The sequence below is a fragment of the Drosophila kikkawai genome, chromosome 2R (genome assembly GCF_030179895.1).
Source record: "Drosophila kikkawai strain 14028-0561.14 chromosome 2R, DkikHiC1v2, whole genome shotgun sequence".
In the NCBI taxonomy this organism is placed as follows: domain Eukaryota; kingdom Metazoa; phylum Arthropoda; class Insecta; order Diptera; family Drosophilidae; genus Drosophila; species Drosophila kikkawai.
This window is the reverse complement of record NC_091729.1, coordinates 12,102,123-12,121,726: the sequence shown is the minus strand read 5'-3', so window position 1 is coordinate 12,121,726 and position 19,604 is coordinate 12,102,123. Positions and strand designations below refer to the sequence as shown.

Below are 19,604 nucleotides of genomic sequence, written 5' to 3'. Positions count from 1 at the left end.
AAATTCTCATTATATCTGAACCAAGTGTGAACTATAAATAATGACCATTATCTAGACTTGTTATTAAATTACGTACTTCTATATTTATATGGGTTACCGGTACGCCGTAGACTCTGTAGAACCGTGGCCGTATCTTATCAAACGGAAGAAAGCCCAATAGCCGGACGTTTTGAGAATAAAAGGCCATGCGTCATGGTCACACATGGAGGCATACATAAATAGATGAGTGGAGGAGTACACTGAGGTAAGACAATAGTAAAGTCACTCTTGAAACTACTTAAAAATTGTTAAGATATGTTTTGCTAAACAACTAAAGCTTCTTCCTATATTTTTAGTATTTACCTAAATAGTTTACTTTATAAATTTAATAGTATTAATAAATTTCTATCAGTGCATTGGTGTCTAATTGGTCTGTAAATGGAGTGGGCATAGCAAAGCTTAAATCGCTTTAAAAATGTTGCCTCTGCCTGGAGCTAACAATAACACCGACTGAGCCGTTAGGAGCAAACCGAAACCTGTGCCATTAAATTACGTATACGCGCTGTTGGCAGATGCAGCCATAGAACTGCCCCTGGGCCGCTATCCACTCCTGCGACGTTAAGCCAGCGAAGGCAAATAAACAAAACGCCTGCCGTCCAGGTTGGACCACTTGATGTGAACGTGCCCAGACAAGGGCGTGTGGCCGGGAAACGTGTTCTCACCGAATGCCAGCACTTGCATCCCCTGGAATCCAGCCACAGCTCCCACCAAAGACCACTCTAGTAGTTCGGCGAAGGCTTTAAGCCTTTCGGACACAGAGAGTCCAAGGCAAACAGACTGGTTGGCGGCGGCGAACTAAGCTGTGTTTTGATTTGCGCCCGGCTCTGGCTATTGGGCGACCAGTGACCAAGGGCTCATCCTGGCCGGCTTTTGCGTCACGGGCTTCCGCCTTTGGCCGCGCTTTGAATAATGCAAATCCCCTAAATGCGCTAAACGCAGCGGGCGGTGTTTGCTCCTCTTGATTTTTTCTCGCACAGATCGAAAATTGCGATTGCGGCACGTCTTGTTTTGGATAATACTCTGCCAAGGGGTTAAGTTGGTGACTTGAACGGTTGATATTTTGAGATTGTTTAGGGATTGAGCCATAATTAAACATATAATTAATTTTTAATCAATTAGTGATATTACTGAAAAAGTTTTCTATGTATAAAACTTAATTTGAGATAGAAAACAAGTTCGGAGTCCACCTTTTTTGGCCTCAAATAGCAACAATCTTTTAAATTTAAAATAGTTTTCAATGTCTTAATAATTTTGAAATTTATATTAAATTATTTCCTCTATTACTTAGCTAGTCTTTTATTTTCCCAAGTGTTTCATAAGATTTTATTTGTTTATTAATTGCTGTAAGAGTTTGTTCTACTGATAAATGATTTCGACGGAACAAACATTTAACATATATTCATATACATTTCTATACCCAGAATCATTATCTAAAAGTGCATTTATTTTGTTTATTGCATTTTAATCTCTTTCTAAAGGGAATCGTAAGTTCTTGCTGCCCCAAGAGAGCATTTCCAAAACAATTTAGTTGATTTGTTGTTGTTTTGCTTGGCATTGTCACTGCAGTTTTCGTTGCTCCCCGTGGTTTTTGTTAGAGCTCATTTTTTTTCCTTTATACCTTCACACCTTGCCAGCCAGGTGCAAAAGCCACCGTTTTGCGGGGAATAATGTTTTTACACCTCCAAAACCACACCTCCTGTTGGTTATTTTCGGGGTACACAAAATTGTTTAGTTGTCACGCAGTATACAGTATTTTTTTTTGTTTGGTCTTGTGTCGCACTTTTCCCTGATAAACTTTTCACCTGGCAAATGTTTACGCAAGAATATCAATGCGAATTGCCGTTCGCTGGGATATTTTTTTGGAAAATTGACAAATTCTGGCACTCGCTGCCGCCGCTGCCTCCTCGGTTGCTCATTGCACGCGTGCAACTGTTTCGGCATGTTCGAAAATATTTTTCAATTTCAGTCTAGTTTTTCGGGGGGAATTTCGTGTAGGCAACGCCTCGTTGCGCTATTTTCGTGCTTCTTTTGCTTCTCCCCGTTCGCTTTGTTTTTTTTTCTGTTCGTTTGTTGAGCACGATTTTCGAAATCATTTTCCATTTTCTGCCGGATTTCCCTGTGAAGTCAGTCAGTGTTTATCGCGCTAAACTTCTTTGGGGGCTAATAATAAACCGGCAAACAACAAACAGCAACAGCCGACAATCGCACCTAAACAACTGCAGCACAGCATTGGTCCATTAGCCCCATTTTTTTCCCAAGCATTTTCCATTTTCCGGGTGGTACGTGAGGGAGAGCAGGCATGGCATACGGGTGAAGCTTTGTTAAAAAGAAAATGCGCCGTAGAAACAGGTTGTTGTTGGTATTAATTAATGAAGAATCAAGTGAAAACTCTTTGGAAAATTTGTTTTTAATATTTTTTTTCTATAGTTATGGCCAGTTTTGGCCTTCTTTCAGATACTTTAATAAGGGTATAAGATAAGGTAAATATATTATAGTCTTAGTATTAAATTAATCGCAAACAAACACTATAATCAGTTGTCATTTGTACTATCTTTTATTTATAAACTATGATTAAACAATTAATTAATATTACAAATTATTACTATTAAGGACAAGATACCAAACACGATTCAAAGTTTATGAAGATCAAGCACGCCAACTTTGAATATATAAAACGATTCGCTTGACCATCAAATTTATTTCAAAAAACCTTTAACAGTTTCAATTTCAAACAATGTCACGCGGATATCTGCAGACTTTCCTGATCCTTTCCATCTCAACTCTGGTATGTACATCCATTTGAAGAGGATTACAGATCCTGATCCTTGAATAAATATCCACCAGGGATATGTCTGTACTTTGTACGAACTTCGATTTCAAACATTGGAACCACTGAAGGGAGATACGGAGACACTGATCGACTTCAAAGTGCGACTAGTGGGTCGAGAACGGTTGGTCAATGGGACTCTTAAATGCTACACTGATATAGACAATGAGTTTGAGTGGAAGATCAACATAGAGCAACACATAAATGGCGATTGGAAGCCCCTTCTTCAAAAGCTCCAATTTAAAACTTGCGCGTATTTTGAGGATTTCTATACCAAATATTGGGCTAGCTCCTTCGTGGACACCAGCCTGCCCAAGGATGCCTGTCCTCTCAAGAAGGGTGAATATTATTTGAAGAATGTTCGATTACGCTCAGACAATATGATGCAATTTGTGAAGCAAGGTTTGAACAGAATTCAGCTTACTGTATCGAAGAATAATATAACTTACGGTGGCTTTAACAGTGTTGTTGAGATAAGGGAAGTTCCTAAATAATGTTTATAAGTATAAACTTGAACAATTTCAATTTGTATTATTTTTTGAGCTTACTTTATCCTTTCAAATGATAATAAAAGGTCGAATTACCACCCAAAAATGTGTACAAACTTTTAAACATGTTTCATTCTTTTAATTAAAGCTTTTTAACTTGTTAAAAACTTAATACAGTTTTACAGAAATCAAATTTAATTATAATTATAGTTTAAAAAATATTTTAAAAAATCGTATATATATTATATAAGATTTGATCATGTATACCTTGTAATTATTGTAGGATTCAGATGGCCAGATAAGTTAAAACTAATTATATATATTTTATATTATTATATATTAATACCTAGATCATTTCTCTTAATTTTAAACTAATAAAATATGAACAAGGTCGCCTAATATTTAACATTTTCAAAGCTCTTCCATGCGGATCGATAACTAAATAGCTTTCGAAATCAATTTGCTTGCTTTCCTCGTACTGCCCCGACACCTTTTATTTTATTTTTGCTCTCAGCTGGTGGTGGCCCGTCTATTTTCTGGGTCATTAGTGGAGGAAAACTATGCAAAATATGCAGACAAATGGCAGTATTAATTATTTAATTCGAACCGATCATAGCGCGTCCGAATTATCCGCTATGTGGCGACGGCAACTTGGTGCTTTGTTCTGACTCTCTAAGGTCGCTGGCGAGTCGTTGACTGCTTGTGATCTTGCTGGCGCCGCATTTTATGACATTTCCCATCAGAGCGCACATATTTTAGTGTCTGTGGATGGATTTTCCTCCCCCCGCTTTTCGTATTTTTTTGTTGTGTATTTTCTTTATTAAAAATAAACGGCATTTGGCCTTTACACGGCACGGCACGTTGACAGCCAGCTCTCAATGTTAGAGGAGAGTGTGGCTGAAAGTGAAAATTTATAAGCCGGCCAGACCTTGCTGCTTGAACTTGTGGCGGCTGTTGTGTCAAAGTGGAGCAATGACTTTGCTGCCACCAATTTGATGACACGTATGCATAAAGATACTCATTCTGGCGGATGCCGAATCATGTTGCTGATGATGCTGCTGGCCCACTTCCGGCGAGACTTGTTTACGTCTAACTGTCCGTTCAGACCCACGTAAACAAAATGCACAGGTGAGTTGTATTTATAGCCAAAATGCGGCCTATTTCGATCGGATTTGGATTCGGATTCGGGGTTCGGATACGGATTGGTGGCGTCAGTGATGCGGCATTTCATCCGCCTGATTTGCGTTGGCTGGTAAATACTTTAATACTTTAATTGGCAGTTCTGCTGGCAGCTGAGTGCCTGAGTGCTTGTTTATTATACAAGAAACATGCTGACTTATTTCTGGCATTTCATTTTCACTTGTCAAAGGCAGAGATGAGGGGTCTATATATATTTCTTTTTTTTTCTTGAGAAAAACCGTTGGAGAGCTGGAAAAGTTTTGTGGCCAACCGCAAAACAATTAAATTTGATTGCCTTTTAAACCCTTTTGAGTGGGGGGTGTTGTTCCAGCGCTCAGGAACGTGCGTTTCTAATCCGTTTCGGGCAAGTTTTCCATCTCGGCACGTACGCTCTGCCACGCCCACACTTGTGCTCTGGGAATCGGTCTGGAGTTTTCCCCTTGCCACCTACAATTCCCTGGGCACTTGGACACCTCAGTCTCAGCCTGAGCCTGAGCGTTAGCTCCTTCTCCTGCTCCAGCCTCAGCTGGGCTGTCATGAGTAGCTGGGAATTTATTTTACCACAAGGACTGGTGTTTTATGTTGCCTCCCCGGTTTTCGGGGATTTGTTTCGGCAGATAACTTTGTTTATTTGCATTCGATTTAACTTAAAGTTCGTTTCATTGATGAAAATTTCGCATTGTTTTAAGGGGAGGATATGCCTCAGCCGATTGGTATGCGAAAATAAATATTTAAACAGTGCCACGTCCAGTTGATGGCGTCATTTCAGCTGAGAGCCGAAAGAGAAAGAGCTTTAAATAGAGGAAAAGTGTGGAAAATATACCCTGAATACTATGTATATGCAACGCCCAAAAGTCGGCCATGCTATTGATAGAATTAAGTGAGAAAAACCCCTCAATACTCTGCGAATTTCCAATTAAAGGGCCGAGTATTTAATTGGTAACTCGATTATGGGAGATACAACTGCTGTTGCCAACCAAGTTACAGAATGAATTTTCCCCCTAAAGGTGAGCCAGGATTTTTACTCCTCTTTATTCGTTGAAAAAGTAGAATTTTCTGGATCATCGGAGGGGTCCTCCATCGATGTCGCATTATTATGCGGCAGCGCGCTACAAATTTGCGAGCTGTAGCTTGAAATAATAGAGCCGGCATGCAATTTGGGGCAACGCAACAGCCATGGCCATAAATTTAATGCAAGACAAACAATATGACGGCTAAGAGGGGGTACAAAAAAATCTCATCAGCGAGAAGAAATATTGAATACAATTTTATTTGCCACACACTGTGTTTGGGCTTGGGCTTGGATTCGAGCTCCCAAGCCGGGTGAATTATGGAAATGCATCATATTATTCTCCAGCTCCTTGCCTGCCGCCTGCTCCTTGCTCAATTTCATCCTCTGCTAAAGGATAGGCGGCTGCAGGATGTGTGAGAGCGTGCGTGTAACTATGCTACTTACTGTCTGCTGTCTGTCTTCCTTTCGCTGGGTGTTTGCTTAAGGGAGTGCACGGGTAAAAAATACCATCATCAGATAATCCAGTTTTCAATTCTGAAGAGTTTAGCATCTGGGGGAAAAATATGAATAAATGGTATAGCATTAGATAACACAAAAGTTATACTAACAAAATGACTTAAATAAGACTTTAATTGTATCTTGGGACATACCCAGTTGATCTTTAAGCTTCTTGTAGGTTAATTAGTTTTTAGTTATATAAAAAATATTTTTAAAAACATTCTATATGAAAGATAAGAGAATATTACTTGTTGATTCCCTCAAAATTCGATTAAGGCAATCACAAAGCTACCATGGCCTCCCGATCAATTATTTTTCAAGTGTACCCCCTGAAAGCCACATGGCCAAAACCGACAACAAAATATATCTAGAAAGAGAGGGAAATCCAAGGAAATCCTATGTATATCTGCCAGGGCGGCCAGAGAATCGCGAAATGGAGCCAGGCGCGATTTTAAGGGCCATCTCCCCAGCAAACACGGGCTTCTCGCCAACCACAGAGTGCAGCATGATAAAAGACGCAGTCATGGCAACCCACCTGCCACTAAATGAGTTACCGTGCAGGTATGAGATGGAAATCCCCCTCGAAAACCCCCTGAAAACCCTCTGAAAACCTGATGTTTGTTTGTTTGGCTTTACCTGTTTACGTGCAGTCATGCGAGACTCCAACCCCAAACCCTACTCCCAGCTGATGCTCCTGGAATGTGCTTCAATTGTTGTCTGTCTCCAAAGGACCTCTACACTCCTCCCTTCCACATATCTCATCAAAATCCAGTTTAAGATTTTTGATTTAATTCAGGTTTTGTTTGCCAAGTCGGTTACTATCTAGAGTTTAGATTTCGTTGCTTGTTTCCGCCCATTCCCAGCGCCCAAAATAAATTTGCTTATGCCCGTCAAAAGGCTGACTCTGGCGGAGACATATGAACATGTGAAGGATCCACTTGGGCTATCTCGCATTTGTCTGCACTATTTGCAGTAGCTGGGCTCAAGAGGAGCCAGTAGCTACTGGCAAACGAAAACCCTATTAAAAGTTACCCAATAAAATGGCTTGAGCTGCAGGTTGCAAATGAATTAAATTTGGGTTTTTAAGAAAATAATAATAAAGGTTTTTGGATACCTTGGATATCCATTAATTTGCTGGCTTAGTTGTAGAAAAAGAGTCAGCAAAAAAAGGAAAACAATGTTTTTTTAGTAAATTTAAATAAGATAAATAACAAAGAAAATTGTAAATTCTAAATTCTAGATAACTTTTATAAATATTTAAGAAATCCTTTAGCATTTTTTTTTATTTTTTAAACAAAATTGCCATATTAAAATTTTTTTGAATAACATTAAACCATTTTTAAACATTTTAAATAATTAAAAAAAATATATAAATCCATATTAAACCATTTTTTTTTTTTTTTCTTTATTTGTTTAATATCCCGACGCTACTTTTAATACTGCGCCTATCTTAAAATGATTAATAATTAAAATTAATACAAAAAAAAGCATTTGTTTTAACAAATTAAACCTTTTCAAACCATTTTAACAAATTTTAAATAATTAAAAATATATTTAACCAATTTAAACCATTTTAAACTGTGCGTTCAATCATCAAATACTTACTATCAATATTTTAAACAATTTTAAAACATTTAAAATAATCTCAAACAATTTTAAATAATTTTAAATTGTGCTTTCATTCATCAAATACTTCTTTTTCAAACGAAAATGAATGCTTTCTCTCTCTGTAAAGGTGAAAATTGTTGTTGAAATTGATTGAAAATCGGCCCGACAGGTAGGCAATGTCAATGGTACTGCCATGGCCAAATCAAATTAAGTACGCTGCATTGGCCAGCAGGAAAATATCCGCAAATGTGCAACAATTTGTGGCCAGAAAAGAGCTTGAAGAGTAAGTGGCAGAACAATAGCTGGCTTGGCACAAATCAAATCACGGCAAATTAGTTGTAATTCAATTGCCGCCGTCTGTGTCCCTGCCAGCCGTCTCCTTCGAACCCGCCACACTTTCCACATGTTTGGGTCCTAATCCCCTTAGGGAGCTGGCGAAAACTTGTTGATACCACAACACCGTTGTATTACTCGGCACACACCTGCCAAGGTGAACGGTCAGCGTCGGCCGGCGGGCACTTCTGCAACTCATAACACCCCGCCAGTCGGGTATGTGTATAGAGGCCACCTCCAGGTGTATCTATGCACTGGCTGACAAATATTTGACGTTTTAGTCTAATTAAATTAGCCGCAACGCCGCTCGGCCCTCGGGAAAGGTATATATTTCCGCGCGTTAGTCGCTGCTTGTAAATTTCCGCAGGTGGCACACGTTCGCGGTTCGTCGCAGTTTCTGCGGGTGTCTCGTCGTGGTTTTTCAGTCACCGAAAAAGTTTAATAGAAATAACTAAGGGAAATATGGAATATTCCATATAAGAATAAATAAAGTAAATCCGTCCGGCAATTGTTGTAGAATATACTGCATATACTATTGCCATACAATTCATATTCTTAGTCCCTCACCTAAGCCGGCCACATGAAATTTCAACGTCCTTTGTGCCAGCGGGTTGAACAATTGCACACGTTTCTGTGTGCCGGAATGCAAGAAGTACGTATCCGTGCGGGCATAAGTGGCTTAAGTGCAGTCCGGGAGCCAGCTGAATTATGTAGTTATACGACGAGTATCTTTCATTCATTGTGCGAGCTCTGTGGCCTCTGTGTGTGCGAGTGCGAGTGCGGGTGCGGAAGTGTGTGTGCAGGACTTTGTGGTCGGTAACGGACTGGAAAGCTCAGCGAGAGAGAGTTGCAATTTTCAACCTGATAAGTTTTTTGGTTTTTATGAACTCTAAAAACTCCATAACTCCCAGGATTGTGATATTTAATTGCTTCAGGAAGGAGACAGGATGATCATAATAATTTCTTTTTAGCTCTTTTTAAGAGAGCTTCCTTTAAATGCTATAGTTTACTTACTTCCTGGTTATGTTCTTAGGATTAAAATGGTTTCTTTAACTCAGAAAAATGACACTTACCCTTTAAATGAATATTAAAATGTGTACATTATATGCTGTCAAAATCCTTTTTATTATATTTTTATATCACAAAACTTGATATTTTAAAGAACTCAACAAATTGTTAAAAACAAGAACCATTTTTAAAGGGTTTCTAATGTGGCATTATGACACTAGCCCTTTAAATTACTAATAAAGCAATATATATAGTCAAAAATGGATTACAATCTTATTAGAATTATGTTTTATTTTAATAAAAATACAAGCTTTTAATGAGCTCAAAAAAGTATTCAGTACAAAAATAAATATTAATAGTTTTTCTGTTAAGGAATTATGACACTCGCCCTTTAAATAGATATTAAAGCAATAATATATTATATATCTGTTTTCAGGCAAGGGCTATAATATCTATTTAAATTTTTATATCAGAAAAATTGAGTTTTTAATGAGTTAAATCAAACATTTTTAAACTGTTCTTGCTATGGGATTATGACACTAGCCCTTAAAATGGAAAATACAGAATTATATGCAGCCTATTATTTTGTATATGCTTAAAATAAGAGTTGTTTTTTAATGAACTCCACACAGTTTTCAATACAAAAGCAGATATTCAAAGTTTTTCAGTGAGGGATTATGACACTTGCCTTTCGATTGGATAAACAAGGGGTAGACATTCCTGTATCTGCGGCCAGGAAAGGGCCATAAATCCATATATACATAACTGATATATAAAAGCACTCCCCTTTCCACAGAGAAGATAAAACCGAATTTATTGTGACATTTTTATGCCCAGGTGTTTATTCCCCCCTTCGCACCCCCAGCAGTTTGCACTTATATTTCTATTAAGTTAATTAAACAATGCAGTGGCAGCAGGAACATCCTTTTGTCCGGTGGAAAACAGGCACCGGAAGTTGTTTTATTTTTTTATTCATATATGACAGCCCTCTCGATGGGTCAGTGTTTCGGTTTTTTGCGGTTCCTTGTGAATATGCAAAGCGCCTGCATTTTTTATGGCGCGGGGGACAAACACTTTTAAATGCATCTGCAGCATCCGTAACCGGATCCGCATCCGCAGGAGCAGAAGCAGGAGCAGAAGCAGGAGCATAAAGCCATTTTAAAGCAAAAGCATGTAGACAGAATGCATTTTTTACTTTTCCCGCGGATTACCGAAAAAAAAGCCTTCTTAAATATTCATTTGGCATTGTTCACACATGCGGAGGGGTGAAAGAGAAGATGAAAAATTGAAATAAAAATAAGTTTCAAGAGGGGTTGGGTGCAAATATTGCTGCGAAATAATTCCTAATGGGAAACCGATTGTTGCTGATGTAAACAAATAAAAATTGCAGGCATCGCAAGGGAAATGCAAGTGCAAAAATCAAATAAGAAAAATCAAAATCAAAACAAAATAAGTGAGAGCAAGTAATTTGTGATTAATAAGTAATAAGTGCTCGCGAAAACGCATTCAGTGTGGCCTTTGGGCTTTGTTCGGAAGCAACACGAGAAATTTCCTAATCAACTCGAAAATTAAATCCAAAACTTAAATCCGGTTGGCACTTAAAAAGGGCTTAGTCGAGAGAGAAAAAACATTTATAAACAGCTTAAATGGAAACTTTTTGCACGCCGGAAACCAGTGACCATAGACCAGAAACCATAAACCAAGACAAAAACCAACAGACAGACGGCGGACGGACACATAACTATAAAGGCAAAATCAACTCGAAAGTTGCATTTGGCCCGGCTTAGTATTGGACTTTTTTTTTGGCTTAGCCATTGTGTGTGTGTGTGTGCATAAATATATGTAAATACCATACAGTTCTCACTAAGCCCCCCGACATGGAGCCGAAGCTGTGAACTCAAAACTTTGAACTCGGCGGAGTTGTGAACCCGTGGACCCAGTACATGGAATATTAATTACGGCCCGGCTTTTTGTTAAGTGAATTTTCTGTAAATCAAAAACCCAGCATGGGCCGCAAAAAGAGGCTGCCAACGGGCGTAAGTAGAAACCGAGAAAAGTATCGCTTTGGTATTAACAGTAACAGTAACAGTAACAGTAACAGTAACAGTAAAAGTAGCAGTAAAAGTAACAGTTAAAGTAACAGCCAGTTGCCACTTAAAGTTAGCTTAGCCTAAACGCCGCATTTCCATGCTGCCGTCGTGGAGCCAGACAATCAGCCCCAGCATCCTCCTCCACTTTGCACTTAATTTTCTTGTATGTTTATTTTTTATTTATTTGCAATTCCGCATACACGGCTTCCCGCCATGTCTACACACACGCGCATATTCACACACTCACCTGTCCCTTGTCTGTTTAAAATATGCCAGGTATCGTCTGGTGGCAACAACACCGCCGCCCCCAAAACGGTGGGCGGGTTCTGTGTGCCGCTGGGATTACCGCAACCTTTGCTGCTCGAGGAGAAGAAGTTCCTGCTGGCGGTGGAGCGCGGCGATATGCCAAACGTGCGCAGGTGAGTGTGATACCTTTTATGCCTTCGATACACACACCTCTGGCAGCCAGCAGCTGGTGGGGGAGTATGGGATATTTTGGTTTTTTAAAGTGGATTTTTTTGAATTGAAAAAGGAAGAAAATTACTGTAGAAGAAACACCCTAAAATTTAAGGTAGTTTTTTATTTGTCAACCAATAAATTACTTTAAAATCTAGGAATTGTCCTTATTTTTTAATTAACAATTTTTTAAAGGGTATTTCAAGTTCCATTCACCCAGTCTCCAGGGAAAACTTCAGGTGTTGACTGGGTTGGGCCGCTGGTTGGCATAAATCCCTTTGGGAGGCACCTTCGGGCTTCGGTTTGGTCCTGGTCTTGGGTGGGGCTTGGTGTTGGAGCTGGTCCTGGGTGGTTTCAATTATTTGCTCAGTCGCCCGCCACTGCCTGCGGGCCTCAAATGGTTACCTAACTTGTTTCTTACATGCCACTTAATAAGCAATATGAGGGCGCTGCTCTTCACACTGCCCTACCTCTGTTACTTTCAGCTCGTTTACGGCTTTACTTTAATAAATTCACAATTAATTTCGTTTGCAGGGAATGAATATGAAACAAGAATTTCAGTAACTCATCGAAAATTAGCTCATGAACTTCTTAAAAGGTGAAGGGAAATACAAGTCTAAAGTAAATTTAAAAAAAATGAAAATAATGGTGCCCAAAAATAGGCTTTAAAAACATCAACTTAATTTTAAATGTTTACAAATTTTAAAAAGACTTTAAATTTATTTAAAAGTTACTAATTCCTAACTCACAAATCAGAGTTCCCACAATAAACTCGCTTTAACTTTTTGGTCGACCAGCGTGGCTGTCGTTTATGAACAATTTTTTATTGTTTTCATAATAGGGGGGACGGATTGGCTACGAACAAATGTTTGGTGTCCGATGGTGTTGTCCAGGCTCTTGGTGCTACTCCGGTTCTCTACGCCGTTTATGTTTGGGGGAGGCATGCATGGTGGTGTCGCCACAAGCTCGCATCTTGTGGGTAATGGTGTATAGGTTCTATCTCTAGTTCTGAATTCAATTCTGATAGGAATGCTGATGCTGATGCTGAGGCTAATGCTAGGGCTAACTTCGGTTACGTGGACGGGCGATGCCATGTGGATGGGAATGTGGTGGCGATGGTGTTTTCTGACGATACGGGGACACTTAAAAGTTGATGAAACGATACGGATTGTAGCTTTTCATCTCATCCAGTGTGTAGCGGTAGACGGTCTTCGAGGGCTCCTCGTCGGAGCCAGTCGAGCCGTCGTCCGCTTGGATCTTGTTCAGGCAAATGCCCTTCAGCTGGCAGGCGCGACGGTACAGCTGCTCCTCACGATCCATGTAGAACTGGCACGAGACGGGGGGATTCGGAATGGCCGCAGGATGATGGGCTATTGGATGATGGGCCCCGAACGCAGCCCCGCCAGCGCCATAGCCGAACCAGTTGTTGGCCAGACCTCCGCCGGCCCCCAACTTCACCGTTTGGGTCTCTGCGATGTCCAAGGTCAGCGGAGAGATAACTTAACTGGAGAATCCACGCCACTTACCCTTGTTCTTCTGGGCCATTTTGATGACCAACCCTTGACCCTCGGCGGCTTCCATTTGGTATAGATTTAGCGGAATCGGTGGGGTTAACGTACAATTTAATCGCCAAATGTTGGGAGTCGCGTCTTGAAATGCGAATTCCGGTTCCGGTTCTTTGAATTTTGTACAACAATTTATGTTGACGAACGAGCGCTACCTGAACTGAAAGTTATCTTTTTTTTCGCCCCTTACTGACTGGCAAATAATGACAGCACCTAATGTGAAACACACTGCGCCAACTAGATTTATATTTGATTTGTTTTTCCCTAGTTTTTCTCCAGGGTTGCTATATAATAATGATCCTGCTTCTTTGCTTTTTGGCAGTCTCGAGGAAAAAACAAACATTGGCTCGATATGAGATTTCCCTTTTTCTGGCAGCCCATTGATTGGCAAAGTTTTTTGTTGGCCGCGGCCTCGCGCGATGTAATTAGAAACTTTGGCTTCAACTTTTTATTTGACAGAAAATGGTGGAGGTGGAGGAGACCCTGCACCCGAAATGAGCAGAAAAAGTAAAAGTTTTCCGGTGGAAACTTGCTTAAATTAGCCCAGAGCCTAGCCCACTTTATTAAGTAAATTCCAATAATTGCCATGTACTGGTCCAATTTTCTCTGTTCTCCTCCTTTAGGATTCTGCAGAAGGCGCTGCGCCATCAGCACATCAACATCAACTGCATGGACCCCTTGGGCCGGAGGGCTCTCACCCTGGCGATAGACAACGAGAACCTGGAGATGGTCGAGCTGCTTGTCATCATGGGTGTGGAGACAAAGGATGCCCTGCTGCATGCCATCAATGCGGAGTTCGTTGAGGCCGTGGAACTCCTGCTCGAGCACGAGGAGCTAATCTACAAGGAGGGCGAGCTCTATGTAAGTTACACTCTCACTTGGCACCTGCAGAAATAGTCTGCGGGGTTTTATTATCCTTTGAAAATGGGCCTTAATAGTAGTGAGAGAGGCAATCCTGGAAGAAAAATAAGAAAAATTATAAAATTGGATTTTAGTTGTAGAAATTGTTGGTTACTTTTGAATCTTCATTTTATGATTATTTATTAAGAGTGTCTAAGTTATTAGAATTGGTTTTGTGTTAAATTCTGGCTTAATTTTTAGGCGAAAATAAGTGTTTATAATTAAATTTAATATCGGTTTTATTTTATAAGAGAAAATATTTTTTAAGATGAACTATTTTAGAGTTTTCCTCTCACAGGCTTTCTCCAAGAATTTTGATAAAAAATAAAAGGGATAAAGGCTTTTATTATTATTAAATAAGTTAACCTTAACGTTTCACATATTTAATTTAGGGTTTTATTACTCAAATAAGTATATATAATTTTTTCTGTGTGTATCCTGGCCATTGTCTGCTGTGCTCAGCTAATTTGTGGCCCACTTCATCGGGCCGTAGGCGGCTTAGGCCGGTAAGTTGAAGCTAACACGATTTTAATCAGTTTCCGTGTGAGGCGGGCGTTGGCTGTTTGGAATGTTTGGAGTGCCTCGAGGAGTGCCAGGAGTGCCAGAAGTAGCTGGAGTATCTAGAGTGGGAGCCACCCATTGGGATCATCTTCGCCATTGGGCACGTACACGCAGCATCTCAGGGCTCGAGTGATTGGGAGTGTGCGATAAGCGGCCAACGACCAAGGACCCTCGTTCCTCCCCGTCGCACTCTTCTCCTCCTGGCAAATATAGTCGTCTGGGCCTTCAGTTCAACCTCCTCCTGCCTGCTCATATTTATGCACACGGGCACGCTTCATTAGGCAGCCATTGGGCGCTGTTGAAGCGTGAAAATTACTATTGTAGCGCATATGCAATAAAACGTTTAACAGGCTTAATAACATCTACAAATGATGAAGACAACCGAGTGGATATAAGTGGGTCATTGGACGGATTTTGTAAGGTTTGCTGTCTGTTCTTTAAGGGAAGTTAGTCACCGAGATTTATATTATTCGAAGGATAAGCATTCCAAAAGATTGGAAAAATATGTTATAGATTTAGTTTCATAGACAATTACTTCTCAAAAACATGTTTATTGTGTTTATGTATATATTATAACATTTTTACAAAGTACATTTTTTAAGTACCATTCTTTCGGCTCTTCCTTTTCGCTTCTATATAATATTTTACTGACATTTCCCACAGAGTTGGCAGAAAGTAGACATTAATACGGCAATGTTTGCTCCGGATATTACACCCCTGATGTTGGCCGCTCACAAAAACAATTTCGAAATCCTGCGAATTCTGCTAGATCGCGGAGCAGCTGTTCCCGTTCCACATGATATACGGTATAATCAAAATTATATCTATACCTCCTTAAATTCTTACAAAAGTATAATTCTCTCCCGTAGTTGCGGTTGTGAGGAGTGCGTCCGCCTGACCGCGGAGGATTCCCTGCGGCACTCCCTCTCTCGGGTTAATATATACCGAGCTCTGTGCAGTCCCTCGCTGATCTGCCTTACCTCCAATGACCCCATACTCACCGCCTTCCAGCTGTCCTGGGAGCTCCGGAATCTGGCCTTGACCGAGCAGGAGTGCAAGTCGGAGTACATGGAGCTGCGGCGCCAGTGCCAGAAGTTCGCCGTGGACCTCCTAGATCAGACACGCACCTCCAACGAGCTGGCCATCATCTTGAACTACGATCCGCAGATGTCTAGCTATGAGCCCGGCGACCGGATGAGTCTCACGCGGCTGGTTCAGGCCATTTCCTACAAGCAAAAAAAGGTATTCGCAGGAGCTAAATTTCTCATTTCTCATATGTTTCCTATTGGCAGTTCGTGGCGCACTCGAATATTCAGCAATTACTGTCCTCGATTTGGTATGACGGCCTGCCAGGATTCCGGCGAAAGAGCATCGTGGACAAAATCCTGTGCATCAGCCAGGTGGCAGTCCTGTTCCCGCTGTACTGCCTCATCTATATGTTCGCCCCCAATTGCAGGACGGGCCAGTTGATGCGCAAGCCCTTTATGAAATTCCTCGTCCATGCCTCGTCCTATTTGTTCTTCCTGTGTGAGTATGTCGGGCGAGGGAGGTGCTTAAAGCAAACAATTTAAGCTTGGATTAAGATGATTTCTTCTGAAAGAATGAAGTGGAGGAAAGGATACTCTACGGAAGGGAGTAGCCTTTAGGTAGATTATTTAATAAAATTAGAGCTCTAGGGAAAGAAGTTCATGAACCAAAAACATTTTAAGGAAAAGTATTGACCCGCTTAACTTCCAATTGAAAACACTAACAAAACTTTAATAATAATTCAGAAAAGACACATTTGTCCCCGGTCACAGGGTACAAATAACTTTCCCCCATAAAGATTCTATCCCTCAGGCATGAAGCTCCTTCCAGAAATAATGACATACCAACCTGGGAGACCGCCACTCATTGTTGTTTGCTTTGCAGTCATCTTAATTCTGGTCTCCCAACGGGCGGACGATGACTTTGTGCGCATCTTCGGCACGGCCAGGATGAAGAAGGAGCTGGCCGAGCAGGAGCTGCGTCAGCGTGGCCAGGCGCCCACCAAGCTGGAGCTGGTCGTTGTCCTCTATGTGATTGGCTTTATGTGGGAGGAGGTGCAGGAGATATTTGCCGTTGGCATGAAGAGTTATTTGCGGAACATGTGGAACTTTATCGACTTTCTGCGCAACACTCTCTACGTGAGTGTCATGTGTTTGAGGTGAGTCACAGATGCTGCTAAAGAAATCAAAGGAAACTGAGAGAGATCTCTTCCAGAGCCTTTGCCTACATCCAACAGGCCACGGAAATAGCCAGGGATCCGCAGATGGCTTACATACCCCGCGAAAAGTGGCACGACTTTGATCCGCAGCTCATTGCCGAAGGACTCTTTGCGGCGGCCAATGTCTTTTCGGCCCTCAAGTTGGTCCACCTGTTTAGCATCAACCCACACCTGGGTCCGCTGCAGATCTCTCTTGGAAGGATGGTCATCGACATTGTCAAGTTCTTCTTCATCTACACCTTGGTACTGTTCGCCTTCGCCTGTGGCCTGAACCAGCTGCTCTGGTACTTTGCGGCCCTGGAGAAGAGCAAGTGCTATGTGCTGCCCGGTGGAGAGGCGGACTGGGGTTCGCACGGCGACTCCTGCATGAAGTGGCGTCGCTTTGGCAAGTAAGTCCAGTCAGCAGGGCAATTATACCCGGACAGCTGGCCACTCATTGGACTAATTCTTTACTCTCACTGCCAGTCTGTTCGAGTCCTCGCAGTCGCTGTTCTGGGCCAGCTTCGGGATGGTCGGACTGGACGACTTCGAGCTGAGCGGTATTAAGTCGTACACGCGCTTCTGGGGCCTGCTTATGTTCGGCTCGTACAGCGTCATCAACGTGATTGTGCTGCTGAATCTGCTCATCGCCATGATGTCCAACTCGTACGCCATGATTGATGTGAGTTGCTTTAGTTGAGTCTCTGTTTTGGTTACCCTTTGAAGCGACCTTTCAGGAGCACTCGGACACCGAGTGGAAGTTCGCCCGCACCAAGCTGTGGATGAGTTACTTCGAGGACAGCGCCACCCTGCCGCCGCCTTTTAATGTCCTGCCCTCGGTGAAGTGGCTCATCAGGATGTTCCGCAAGTCCAGCAAGGCCATCGATCGCCAGCGCTCCAAGGTGAGTCTGCTTGTTACTTATTTCACATGAAACAGAAACCGACACCTTGGTTTCAATCTCAGCAGAAGAGGCAGGAGCAGGAGCAATTCAACAAGTACGACAACATTATGAGATCCCTGGTCTGGCGATATGTGGCTGCCATGCATCGCAAGTTTGAAAATAATCCCGTCTCCGAGGATGACATCAATGAGGTCAAGAGCGAAATCAACACAATGCGCTACGAGATGCTGGAGATCTTCGAAAACAGTGGCATGGATGTCTCCTCAGCCAACAAAAAGGAAAGGCGTAAGTGGAGATATCACTCTTAAGGAGAGGTTAATCCTTGAATCATTTCAGAGCCGCGACCACGACGCATCAAGGTCTGGGAACGGCGTCTGATGAAGGGCTTCCAGGTGGCGCCAGTGCAGAACAACTGCGAACAGGATGCCTTTGGAAATGTCAATGGACAGGGCGAAATGCGGGAGATCAAGGTGGAATCTATACCCTCCAAGCCAGCTAAGGAGACAGCCAAAGAACGCTTCCAGCGGGTGGCACGCACAGTGCTGCTCCAGTCCACGGCCCACAAGTGGAACGTGGTGCTTCGAGCTGCGCAGGACTCGCAGATAGGACGCTGCACCAAGGAAGAGCGCAAAAGCCTGCAGCATTTGGGAAGAGCCATCGAGGAGGCCAAGAGGTGGGCATGTACATATCTTAGTATCCTAAAACTACCTTCATTTTCACTCCCTTCTTTCCCAGACTCATCCTGCTCAATCCGGGCTGTGCTTCCGGCCGGGAGTCGCCCATACGCATTGAGTTTGAGGATGAGAAGACCAGCACCTTACTAGAGCTGCTCAACCAAATCAGTGCAGAAATCAGCGACAACGAGAGACCTAGGAACAAGCCCACCTGGCGGCCTCCATTGAGAACAGTTCCTGCTCGGGCCATGGCGGCCAACAACACCAGATCTCTGACAGCTCCCGAGCTGAAGTTTGTTAGCCGGAAAGCCTCGCCAGCCCCCACTCCGGGCGCCAGTCCCAAACAGAATCGGGTGTCCCAGCTGGCCAGGTCACGGGAGCTGCTCTTGTGTCCTAGCAAACTGATAGCCACCTCGGGAGCTGGTCCAAGCACTTCCAATGCTGCCTCAGCTGCTGCTCCTCAACCCAAAAAAGCGGCACCTACAGCTCCAAGTGCTGCTCCTCCGCCAGTTTACAAGCCCTCCTCGAGGCCGGCACCCTTCTCCGTGGAGAGTCGCCTCCGGGGAAATGGTGTGCCTACCGGTAATTCCGGCTACGACATACACGTGGTGGATCTGAACGAGAAGGCTGCTGCGGGGACCAAGGATAATGTCTCCGATATAAGCTCCATTGCCAGCACGAGTCCCCAGCGGCCAAGGCATCGAAACTAAATGTGATTGTGGCATGGATACCGGCGATAAGTCTCCATTGATGCCTTCCAGAAAGCTATAACCTGTATTTATCTACAAAACAAGGAATAAAACTATTTAGGTAAATTAAGGACGAAGGCCTCTTATTAATGCAGATATCCCAGAGCTTAACTTTAGCTCAGCTTTCGTCTTGAATTTCCTTAAAATAGAGTCTGCGTCTGCCTTAAAACCATTTACATATAGCCAATGAAGCATCCGCAGACATGACGGACCCTCGGGGGTTTAACGTATTTTTTTCCTTCGTATTTTCTAGGGGGAAAGCGTGCGTAAAGTCGTCAGCCGGAAGCATCAAAGGCAATTGAGACACAAACATAAACAAGTCTTCCCCGGCTAAACGGTGCTTTTAAGGGCAAAACGAAGGCAAAAAAAACGAAAAAAGAATTATAAATTCAATTTGATGTCATATCAATTGATTTTGTGCTACATCTTTTTGCCGCTTGGCCTGGCGTTCCGGTGCTGCTGACAACAACTCCTGACATCGTGACTTTCTA

General features: G+C 42.3%; 3 protein-coding genes and 1 long non-coding RNA gene across 6 annotated transcripts; 2 read left to right on the top strand and 2 right to left on the bottom strand.

Moving 5' to 3' along the window:
• Nucleotides 1–2,773: 2,773 nt before the first annotated feature.
• On the top strand, nucleotides 2,774–3,360 carry CheA46a (Chemosensory protein A 46a). Its single transcript, XM_017171470.3, has 2 exons — nucleotides 2,774–2,824; nucleotides 2,884–3,360. Exons 1-2 carry the CDS (start codon nucleotides 2,774–2,776, stop codon nucleotides 3,358–3,360), a joined length of 528 nt encoding a protein of 175 aa, XP_017026959.1.
• Nucleotides 3,361–5,816: 2,456 nt separating this feature from the next.
• LOC138928051 (uncharacterized) lies at nucleotides 5,817–11,464 on the bottom strand. Its single transcript, XR_011444536.1, has 3 exons — nucleotides 11,330–11,464; nucleotides 5,990–6,095; nucleotides 5,817–5,929 (listed from the first exon to the last, which is right to left on the bottom strand). It is a non-coding gene; the product is annotated as an uncharacterized lncRNA (long non-coding RNA).
• trpl (transient receptor potential-like) lies at nucleotides 8,348–19,186 on the top strand. 3 transcript variants are annotated; one of them, XM_041776969.2, is made up of 14 exons: nucleotides 8,348–8,636; nucleotides 10,850–11,028; nucleotides 11,359–11,501; nucleotides 13,727–13,964; nucleotides 15,228–15,370; nucleotides 15,434–15,806; nucleotides 15,857–16,091; nucleotides 16,476–16,749; nucleotides 16,806–17,198; nucleotides 17,275–17,470; nucleotides 17,526–17,690; nucleotides 17,756–17,975; nucleotides 18,027–18,363; nucleotides 18,426–19,186. In XM_041776969.2, exons 2-14 carry the CDS (start codon nucleotides 10,999–11,001, stop codon nucleotides 19,072–19,074), a joined length of 3,396 nt encoding a protein of 1,131 aa, XP_041632903.1. In that variant the 5' UTR covers nucleotides 8,348–8,636; nucleotides 10,850–10,998; the 3' UTR covers nucleotides 19,075–19,186. The 3 variants fall into 3 exon arrangements, with proteins under 3 accessions (XP_041632903.1, XP_070140349.1, XP_070140347.1); XM_070284248.1 differs by having other exon boundaries at nucleotides 17,753–17,975; XM_070284246.1 differs by having other exon boundaries at nucleotides 16,404–16,749; nucleotides 17,753–17,975.
• LOC108078413 (uncharacterized) lies at nucleotides 12,315–13,330 on the bottom strand. Its single transcript, XM_017172275.3, has 2 exons — nucleotides 13,065–13,330; nucleotides 12,315–13,007 (listed from the first exon to the last, which is right to left on the bottom strand). Exons 1-2 carry the CDS (start codon nucleotides 13,117–13,119, stop codon nucleotides 12,682–12,684), a joined length of 381 nt encoding a protein of 126 aa, XP_017027764.1. The 5' UTR covers nucleotides 13,120–13,330; the 3' UTR covers nucleotides 12,315–12,681.
• Nucleotides 19,187–19,604: the final 418 nt, after the last annotated feature.

What these genes read in the sequence shown, in the direction of transcription:
- LOC108078413 (XM_017172275.3), bottom strand. Translation starts at nt 13,119, where the DNA reads ATGGAAGCCGCCGAGGGTCAAGGGTTGGTCATCAAAATGGCCCAGAAG. An exon ending in AATGGCCCAGAAGAACAAGG is followed by an intron (nt 13,008 to 13,064) that starts GTAAGTGGCGTG and finishes TGGACATCGCAG; the next exon opens with AGACCCAAACGGTGAAGTTG.
- trpl (XM_070284246.1), top strand. Translation starts at nt 10,999, where the DNA reads ATGGGCCGCAAAAAGAGGCTGCCAACGGGC. An exon ending in GATATGCCAAACGTGCGCAG is followed by an intron (nt 11,502 to 13,726) that starts GTGAGTGTGATA and finishes CTCCTCCTTTAG; the next exon opens with GATTCTGCAGAAGGCGCTGC. An exon ending in TCGATCGCCAGCGCTCCAAG is followed by an intron (nt 17,691 to 17,752) that starts GTGAGTCTGCTT and finishes TTTCAATCTCAG; the next exon opens with CAGAAGAGGCAGGAGCAGGA.
- CheA46a (XM_017171470.3), top strand. Translation starts at nt 2,774, where the DNA reads ATGTCACGCGGATATCTGCAGACTTTCCTGATCCTTTCCATCTCAACT. An exon ending in TCCTTTCCATCTCAACTCTG is followed by an intron (nt 2,825 to 2,883) that starts GTATGTACATCC and finishes AATATCCACCAG; the next exon opens with GGATATGTCTGTACTTTGTA.